The sequence below is a fragment of the Apium graveolens genome, chromosome 4 (genome assembly GCF_009905375.1).
Source record: "Apium graveolens cultivar Ventura chromosome 4, ASM990537v1, whole genome shotgun sequence".
NCBI lineage: Eukaryota > Viridiplantae > Streptophyta > Magnoliopsida > Apiales > Apiaceae > Apium > Apium graveolens.
Genome location: NC_133650.1, coordinates 91683011 through 91692769, shown reverse-complemented (window position 1 = coordinate 91692769; position 9759 = coordinate 91683011). Strand labels below are relative to the sequence as shown.

General features: G+C 37.2%; 1 protein-coding gene across 1 annotated transcript; it reads left to right on the top strand.

The window, feature by feature from the left end:
* Nucleotides 1-3239: 3239 nt before the first annotated feature.
* On the top strand, nucleotides 3240-7542 carry LOC141718736 (uncharacterized). The gene is made up of 3 exons (XM_074521120.1): nucleotides 3240-3903; nucleotides 3958-5645; nucleotides 6241-7542. The coding sequence occupies exons 1-3, from the start codon at nucleotides 3240-3242 to the stop codon at nucleotides 7540-7542; spliced, it is 3654 nt and encodes a 1217-aa protein (XP_074377221.1).
* The last annotated feature ends 2217 nt before the right edge of the window (nucleotides 7543-9759 follow it).

The window sequence follows — 9759 nt, the reverse complement described above, 5'->3', positions numbered from 1 at the left end:
AATGTGCATGTATGAATATATATCATTATCATCATTGTAAATCAGTCTAGGGAGACGCGCCTTAAAAAGACATCTTTTGGTTAAATCATTAAGTTAATTCTACACTTAATAATTAATCAGTCTCCTAGTCCCTTGATATTCCTTTTCTATCTCGGTTATTTAAACTGTCATTCTCATTTAGTCCAATCATCTCTTCCTATACACAATACACTCTCCTCACTTGTATTTCTCATATCTCTCTCTTCTCACATGATGGCGCAATTCAACTAGTTTTACAACTATTTCACTAATATTGTGACTATCTTTCATGATGGAATGCAAACTCCATACCACATCAATTCCATCTCAAATGACATCTGGATTCAACTTCCAGAAGTCATCAAAAATGATCTTCTGGGATTCCAAAAATATTTTTACCTCTACACTCTTCGACAATAAGAGAGAGTCATTCGTCTTGCTGTTCTCTTTGTTGAAAGGAGGAAAAAGCACTGAACATCCTCTGATCGTTTCTCTTCACCATCAGTTTTTCCAGGCTTCTCAGACCAAAGCTGTTGATGTTCTTCTATTTAGAATGGGATTTTCTTGTAATCATCTTTTGTATGTAATCAAAAATTTCATGAAATGTACTTCTTTGATCTTTTAATGAAATTCCTTTTGTTTACAAGATTTAGACTATGTTCTTTAGTTTTGTATGCATGTGAGTGTTTTTATTGTAGCCTGTTAATCTCTACATCACACTATTAATATCTATTTCTTTAATGATTCTTGAGATTAAAATTGTGGTTTTCTGATAAGCTTGAGTGTTTTCACAAACACTGATGAATTTGAATCGTCAAATCCTGACAGATAAGAGGTACCAAATACTGATGACAGGTCAGCTTATTTTAATTTAGAATATTATTGACAAATGATTTCTGAATTGTTTAATGCTGAAAAAGTGATTATTTTCTTAATTATTGTTTAAAAGTGGATAAATTGTTGCACAAAGTCACACAGCGATTTACTACAAGATCAGTGCATTCTTTGTTGCTGATTTCGCATATTACTCCACTTTCCACTCAAAATTTTCAGTAATTATCCTCTATTAGAAGTCTAATTCACCAAAGCTTCCTTCTCCAAGTGTGTCACATACAATTAAGCTATACAAACTTATATTTGCACAAGAACCTCTATGAAACATATTATCATACACACAACCTCACTATTCACATCTAACGAATATCTTTCCTCAACACCTACAAACATCTTGTTATCTTTTGAGCTTTCACCCCTCTTCAGTCAAACCACTATTATTCATGGCAACACTTTTGGAACCAACAACTACTTGGCTTCACTTACCCATTAGCAGTTTCCTCAATCTTTTCATGATATACAGGTTTTCTTACTCCAATGTCCAATTGAATATTCTCTCACAAATCCTACTAAGGTATCATACAGGGTGTTGGATATAGAAGGAGTTGAAGATTAAAGATAGATTCATCTATGACAACAATGCAGATGATGATAACTCAACATAGACAGGACTTGCAAATAATCTTATATCCATTGAAACCAGTACGAAGATAGAAGACTTGACATATACACAATGATCTGGAAAGCTACAGTGAAGAAGTAGTCAATAGAAGTTCGAAGGAAGTTCATTAATATGTTCATTTATTGAAGGAATAAGGTTAAAGATATTCGAAGTAGCAATCTGGATTGGTGTGAAGGTCATAAGGGTTTCAGTGAAGCTGATTTGATATGGTAGAAGACTTGACAGTGAATTATATAGTCTATAGTACGAAGGCCTGAGAGTGGAACTAGTCCTCTGTGAACCAGACCATTGCACTAGGCGTCAATGATCCGTGAAAGAAAACTAAGTACTGTCATTCGAAAGACTGTCAAGTGAGATTCGTATTCAAGAAAACTGTTCGAAGATTGAAGACGAAGACAGGAAGACATGAAGTGGTATGACTCAGGGATTGCATAGATCAAGTTTAAGGAAGTAAAAGAGGTCAAGTTCAAGTTCAAAGTGATTGCAGGTCAACTTCCATGAGTTGCAAGTCAACCAAATGGAAGTGCATAGCAAGGAGGAAGATTTGTCTAAGGATAGAAAAGTTTCTATGGCAAAGAACTTATATAAATCGACTACTAAAAGGAAAAAATCGACTACTGGCATTTCAACAAGCCAAAATCGACTTCTAGGAGTTTAACCAAGTCTCTAGTCGAATTGTGCAAAGCAGAAAAGTTACTAAGGCATGGGAAGTGCAAACATCGACTACCATATTCTACTAGTCAATTTTAGCATCCTAAAAATCAACTAGTAGCTACTTGGTGTTTTAATCTAAGTCAAAATTCCCCTTGGCATGAAAATCGACTTGTGGAAAGCCTAGAAAGTCACTAGTCGAATTCCTTGAGGTACAAATCGACTTCTGAGGTGTTGGATTATAAATCAAGGTCATTTCGTCTCTTGAACTCCAATTCGACTACTGAAAATCAAGGCAACTTTAATTTGACTTCTGGATTTCGACTACAGCACCCTGATTGATTTAATACTTGGACGAGAGCTTGCCACGTCTCTCAGTCTATTCACCTACCTATATCTATCAGTTCAACAGTGAATTGAATAATCAATCACAATCAGAAACAGTAGCGTTGCTCTCGCTCTTTGGAGATTCGTTGTATCAAATCATCAATTTGTGAAGTGAAGTGTTGCTGAATTTTATACAGAATTCTAGTCTTACATAGGAACACTCAAAAGCATTAAAGCCTTGTATTGATAGCTTGTATCTGATAGGTTATATTGCTTTATAGAGTGATAGCGATACACACATTTGATAAGTTATCTTTTGTAGTGTGTAGAGTTATTGTTGCTTTGTTTACGTTTGTAACAAAGTTTGTAAGCAACCCACTCGGAGATTTTTCTTAATAATATAAGATCAATCCCCCGAAGCTCTTGTGTTTTTGTTTGTTTTGCATAGTATCTTTATCCGCTACGAATTTATTTGAAAAATGAACGATAATACATTCACCCCCTGTATTAACCTAGTGGACCTAACAATTGGTATCAGAGCTTGTTGATCGATATACGGATCATATCCTTTAGGTTAGCAAGTTTTGTGTTAGGTTTTGGTTGAACGGAGACTGGGATAGCTTCTGGTTGTGTAGATTGGGTTTCTGTTGATTGGTTGTGTTGTGTGACTGATTGGATGGTTGCAGTTTGAGATCTCGTATTGTGAAAATTTTACAGATCTGTAAAAATGAGCTCTCAAAAGATTGGCGGCCTTAAGGTTCCGAAATTCGATAAGGCAAACTACAATCTATTGAAGAAGAGGATGCTTCTTTATCTCATAGCTGCAGATCACAGATACATTAAGGTCATCAAGAAAGGACCATTTGTATTTGAGATAGAGGATCCAAATGATGATGAGAAGAGAATTCCTAAGAATCCAGATGACTACACTGAGAAGGATATTGAATTGGATAGTCTGGATGCCAAGGTACACCATTTGTTGATGGAATCCATGGATGATGACATGAGCCATCAAATTGTTGCGTGTGAAAATGCTAAGCATATGTGGCAAACCATAGAGTTGTTATTGGAAGGAACGGAAGACGTCAGAGAAAACAGACTTGATATTCTGACTACCCAGTACAAGGCATTCAAATCTCTCCCAGGCGAAAACATGACTTCGGTCTTTGAAAGATTGAACAAGTTGATAAATGAACTGAGCATCTATGGGAAGAGATATGAACAGAAAGAGATAAACAGGAAGTTTATGTTGACATTGCCCACTCACCTCATAAGTAAAGAAGATTCAGTTCGTGAGCGCTTGGACTTCAAGACTATGTCTCTAGACAAGTTATATGGGAAGATGAATACTCATGAAATGGAATTGGAACATAAAAAGATTATATATGGAAGTGAATAAGTGGACGTGAAGAATGCTGAGTTACTGAAGACAACTGCTCTTGTAGCTAGTAAACACAAGGACTTGGACATAAATACTGAAAAGCCAAAGACAAATGATCAAGTGCTTTATGATGCTGAAGTTGATGATGGAAATCTCTCTAGAGACCCAAGGGATTATTATACAATAGAAGAGTTGCAAGATATGAAGGATCCCACCATGGCCAACATGGCAGTTATGTTTGGAAATCTGAGATTCAGGAGGAAACAAGCCTTCAGGGGATCTGGTAGCAGCAACAGGGGTCAGAAATCTCCATCATATTCAGACTCAGGCTACAAGACAGGGATGGTGGATAGAAAGAATGTCAAGAGTTTCAACTGTGGAGAGATGGGACACTTTGCCACTGAATGTAGAAGGAGTCAACAGGCAAGAGATAAAGGAAAGGCTTATCAAAGGAAAGATTCTGGAGGTTCGAAGAAGTATCCAATGAAGTCTTACCTAGCTGAGGGTAGAAGCTGGGATGATACTGATGATGAGGAAGAGCAGTTTGGAAATCTGGCACTCATGGATGACACTCCACACTCTTCAAGACAGGTAATCATTTGCTCCTACTCACCCCCATTTCATACTGAAAATCTATGTGAGAATGAACACTGCCTTGCTTTTAGAAAGTCTATCACTATACCTACTGCATCTTCATTTGATAGTATAAAAGTTGAATGCACTGAGAAAACATGCATTGATAGATATAACTCCATAAATCTGAGCTATTATCACTGTATAGTCTCCTTGAAAAATGCTAATGGTACTGTAGGTGACTTGAAAGAAAATGTAAAGAAACTACAGGAAGAACTTGATAAGTTAGTTCTTAAAAAAGTTAATGTTGAAGACATTAGGCAAAAACATCACTATCTAGAACTTAAGGCTAATAATCATGTTGAGACCATTACTCAGAGAGATGAGAAGATAAAGGAATTAGAAGCTAAGTTACAAGCGTATGCCAATTCTGCTAATCTTGCGAAGGAACTCATATCTAGCCAAGTTGTAAGTGGTAAACTTGGAATTGGGCTAGATTATGATGAGCTTAGAAAGTCAAGTAAGAAACGTGTGGTGGAAAATGAAAAAGTTGAAAAGGTAAATAATCCACCTGATACACCACACGTTCTGAAAAATGCTAAGGAACCTTTGTACAAGAAAGCATCTTCTGATCCCTTTGATGAGGATAGACTATTCATTGAACATGAGTTGCTTATTGAGGACTTAAATGAATTAAAAGATAAAAAGGCAAAGGAATCTAGTAAGTCAGTTGACTCGGATAGCGAGACATCTAAGGCTGGACTAGGTTTTAGTTCCAAAACTAAAAGAAGCAGGAATAGAAATGGCAGGATAGGAGGCAATGGCCCTAGAAAGTTATGCAACAATTGTGGATCTGCTGGTCATCTTACTCATGCTTGTAGGAAGGCTAAGGTAGATAATGTTAAGAATGTTAATATGCATAAAATGTCTAGCATGCCTAAATCTCCTAAGTGCAATAATTCTGTTTGCATGCCATGTGTTGTTAATTTCGTGAACACTTATCTTAATTCCACACACTCGCACAATTCATCGCATAATCATGATAAGCATGTACACACACACACTGGTAAGTCTAAGACTGTCAGCCCTCCTAAGGTTAGGAAAGAGGCACCTGTCACCAAGCCCAGAAGCAAGTCTGCTGGTGCTTCTGTAAGTGAGAAAGGGACAGTCAAAGACAATGTACAACATACTAAGGCTGTCAATTCTGTGAATCAGAATGTTAAATATTCAAATGCTTCTAAGTCCCCTGGACCCAACTTAGTTTGGGTACCAAAGAAAACTTAATCTCCTTTGTTTTCAGGGCATTAAGCAGAAGAAGGTCATTTGGATTCTGGACAGTGGATGTTCGAGGTATATGACTGGAGATAGAGCCCTGCTATCAAAGGTGGTTGAGAAAGCTGGCCCTGAAGTTACCTTTGGAGATGACAGCAAAGGTTATACAACGGGATATGGCTGTTTGGAAATTGGAAATGTCATCATTGAAGATATTTCTCTGATTGAAGGTCTGATGCATAATCTCCTCAGCATAAGCCAATTCTGTGATAAAGGCTGTGAAGTTTTGTTCAAGAAGGAGAGGTGTTTGATCTATAATCAGAACAATGAGAAGCTTACTCTCAATGGAGTGAGAAAGGGTGATTTGTTTGTAGCTGACTAGAATTCTGCCGGGGATGGTCAAGTTATGTGCTTCTATAGTAAAGCTTCTCCATACGATAGTTGGTTATGGCATAAGAAGCTCTCCCACTTAAAATTCAAGACCATGAATTCTTTGGTTAAGAGGGAATTGGTGAGAGGTCTGCCCGAGATGGAATTTTGTCCTGAAGGACTTTGTGAAGCATGTGAGAAGGGAAAGTCAAAGAGAGCATCACATAAGAAGAAGACAGTTTCTGACATTGCTGAGCCTTTACAACTTCTGCATATGGATTTGTTTGGACCAGTAAATGTAATTTCTATGTCGAGAAAGAAATATTGCTTAGTGATTGTTGATGACTATTCCAGATACACGTGGGTATTATTCTTACATTCAAATAATGAAGCAGCTGAAATGATCATTGATCACATCAACATGATTGAGTTAGAAGCTGGCGTTCCTGTAAGATGCATAAGATCAGATAATGGCACAGAATTCAAAAATGCAAAGTTAAATGATTTCTGTGTGGAGAAAGGCATCTCGAGACAATATTCAGCACCAAGGACTCCTCAACAGAATGGAGTGGTAGAAAGAAAGAATCGTACATTGGTTGAGGCTGCAAGGGCAATGCTGAATGAAGCCAATCTTCCTACGTATTTCTGGGCTGAAGCTGTTAGCACTGCGTGTTATACTCAGAATCGAACCCTGATCAACAAGATGTTTGAAAAGATACCATATGAGTTAATGGCCAACAAGAAACCATCCGTGAGTTACTTTCATGTGTTTGGAGAAAAATGCTATGTGCTAAAGGACCATGAGCATCTTGGTAAATTTGATACCAAAGCTGAAGAAGGTATTTTCCTAGGCTATTCATTGGAGTCTAAGGCATACAGGGTGTTTATGATTGATGACAGAAAAGTTGTGGAAAGCCTTAATGTAACTTTTGATGACACCAAGCTCCCGAGTATTCAGAAGGAAGATAGTAATGATCACTTAAGTGTGGAAGATCTTTCTGATGATGAAGACGAACCTGAGTTTGTTCTAAATAGAGATAACAATGGAGATGATCATCACAATGATCATAATGGTGATTCAGATTCTGATGGAAATGGTGGAGATGGTTCAGATATGAATGGCAATAGTGGTAACACAATTGTGCATAGTGAGACAGTTTCTGGAAACAGTCCTCAAGTGTCAGATTCTACAGATCAAGATGGCAGCAACTCAGGGGGAGTAGAACAAGAAAGAGGATCTGCTAGTCGAACTCAACAGAATGTTAATCAAGCTGAATCATCAAGGGCAAATCTTCCTAGAGCTGTAAAGTGGAGTAGATCTCATCCTGAAGATCTCATTATTGGTGATGCTGGAGCAAGAGTTCAGACGAGAAGAGCTACTGCTAATGAATGTCTATTTTTGGGTTTCTTTCTCAAATGGAACCAAAGAAAGTAGATGAAGCTCTTGGAGATCCTGATTGGGTGATTGCTATGCAAGATGAGCTCAATCAATTTGAAAGACAGAAAGTGTGGAAGCTTGTACCCAGACCAAAAGATAAATCTATTATTGGCACTAAGTGGGTATTCATGAACAAGCTGGATGAAGATGGAATTGTAACAAGGAACAAGGCGAGACTGGTTGCTAAGGGTTATTCTCAAGAAGAAGGCATTGACTATGATGAGACCTTTGCACCAGTGGCTAGACTTGAAGCCATCAGAATGTTCTTAGCATTTGCTGCATATTCAAACTTCAAGGTTTATCAGATGGATGTGAAAAGTGCTTTTCTGAATGGTGAGCTTGAAGAAGAGTTCTATGTGGAGCAACCTCCTGGTTTCACAGACCCTGAGTTTGAAGATTTTGTGTATCTTCTCTTCAAGGCTCTTTATGGTCTAAAGCAAATGCCTAGAACATGGTATGACACTCTCTCTGAATTTCTACTTGAGAATGGTTTCACTAGAGGTGTCATAGATAAGATTCTATTTCATAAAAAGCATAAAAATGATATCATACTTGTGCAAGTTTATGTTGATGAAATTATATTTGGGTCTACGAATGAGGCACTTTATGCAAGGTTTGCTAAGCTTATGCAGAGTAAGTATGAGATGAGCATGATAGGTGAGTTGAATTTCTTCCTCGGACTTCAAGTAAGCCAGAAGCCAGATGGTATCTTCATTTGTCAAATGAAGTACATCAGGGATCTTCTGAAGAAATATCAGATGGAAGATTCAACACCTGCCAAGACTCCTATGGCAACTGCCACAAAACTTGATCAAGATGAGTCTGGTAAAAAGGTGGACATCACTCACTATAGAGGCATGATTGGATCTATTCTCTACTTGACTGCAAGTCGTCCAGATATAATGTTTGCAACATGCTTGTGTGCGAGGTTCCAAGCTGATCCGAAAGAGTCACATCTGATAGCTGTCAAGAGGATCTTTAGGTATTTGAAGGGTACACCGAATCTGGGTATCTAATATCCTAAAGACACGGGCTTTGATCTCATCAGCTATACGGATTCTGACTATGCTGGTTGTAAGATTGATCGAAAGAGTACTTCAGGAAGCTGTCAGTTTCTTGGAAGAAGATTGGTTTCTTGGTTTAGCAAGAAGCAACATTCAGTTTCTACATCTACTGCTGAGGCTGAGTATATTGCTGTTGGAAGTTGCTGTTCTCAAATTCTATAGATGAGAAGCCAACTCCAAGACTATGGACTTGAGTTAAATCATATTCCTATCTACTGCGACAACATAAGTGCCATAGCAATCTTAAACAATCATGTTCAGCACTCGAGGACCAAACATATTGATATAAGGTATCATTTCATAAGAGAGCACATAGTGAATGGTGCTGTGGAACTAATTTTTGTTCCCAAAGCTGATCAAATTGCAGACATTTTCACTAAGCCACTTGATGAAGCTACTTTTAGCAAGTTGGTTAGTGAACTTGGCATGTTAAACTTGTCCACTTAAAAATGGAAGTTAACATATTATGTAATTTGACTGGGATAAATTTTACAAATCCTATGATGATGCTTTGAGGCCTTGTAAAGTTTATTTACCTATATTCATTATCCATGGATTGAAGCAAATTGATTATCACATGTTTTGTATGCTTGTATGCTTAGTGATAATTGGATTTGAGATTTTGATGCTAATTGATTACCATGATCTTATATGTTACATGTTATGTGGTAATTGAGTTAGTTTATCTGGAGCTTTGTATGTACTTGAGATAGGTTAGCACCCCTTTTCTGTATTGGACCTAACACTCTATCTTAGATAAATTTATTCCTAGCATGAATTGTGTTTAATTATCTTAAATCATAATGTCTATTTATCCTGTATGTATGCACGCTCTTCCTCTAATACATAAAATATTTATGCATGTGAATATACTTGACAAAATACTTGACAAAATATGATTTCTATATGCTATATAAACCTTGATATTGGTTTAGAACTAAAATGAGTAAAGTATTTCTTCCATCTTTATCACATGTTTCATCCATGTGGCTCTGATACATTCTCTAGAAAGAATTATTCTACTTACTCAATTCTAAATCAATACATGATGCTCTTTACCATTGCTACTAACTCTGTTGCTATTTAAGTATTGCGCTGAATATCCAAGCACAGAAAGCAGCTAAGGTAAAGTTCAGGTATGACCAATCTT

Bases quoted from the DNA above. Each gene is read 5' to 3' on its own strand.
- LOC141718736 (XM_074521120.1), top strand. From the start codon at position 3,240: ATGAGCTCTCAAAAGATTGGCGGCCTTAAGGTTCCGAAATTCGATAAG. The intron at 3,904-3,957 runs GTGAATAAGTGG...CTGCTCTTGTAG, and splicing joins TAAAAAGATTATATATGGAA to CTAGTAAACACAAGGACTTG. The intron at 5,646-6,240 runs GTACAACATACT...TCTTTGGTTAAG, and splicing joins AAGGGACAGTCAAAGACAAT to AGGGAATTGGTGAGAGGTCT.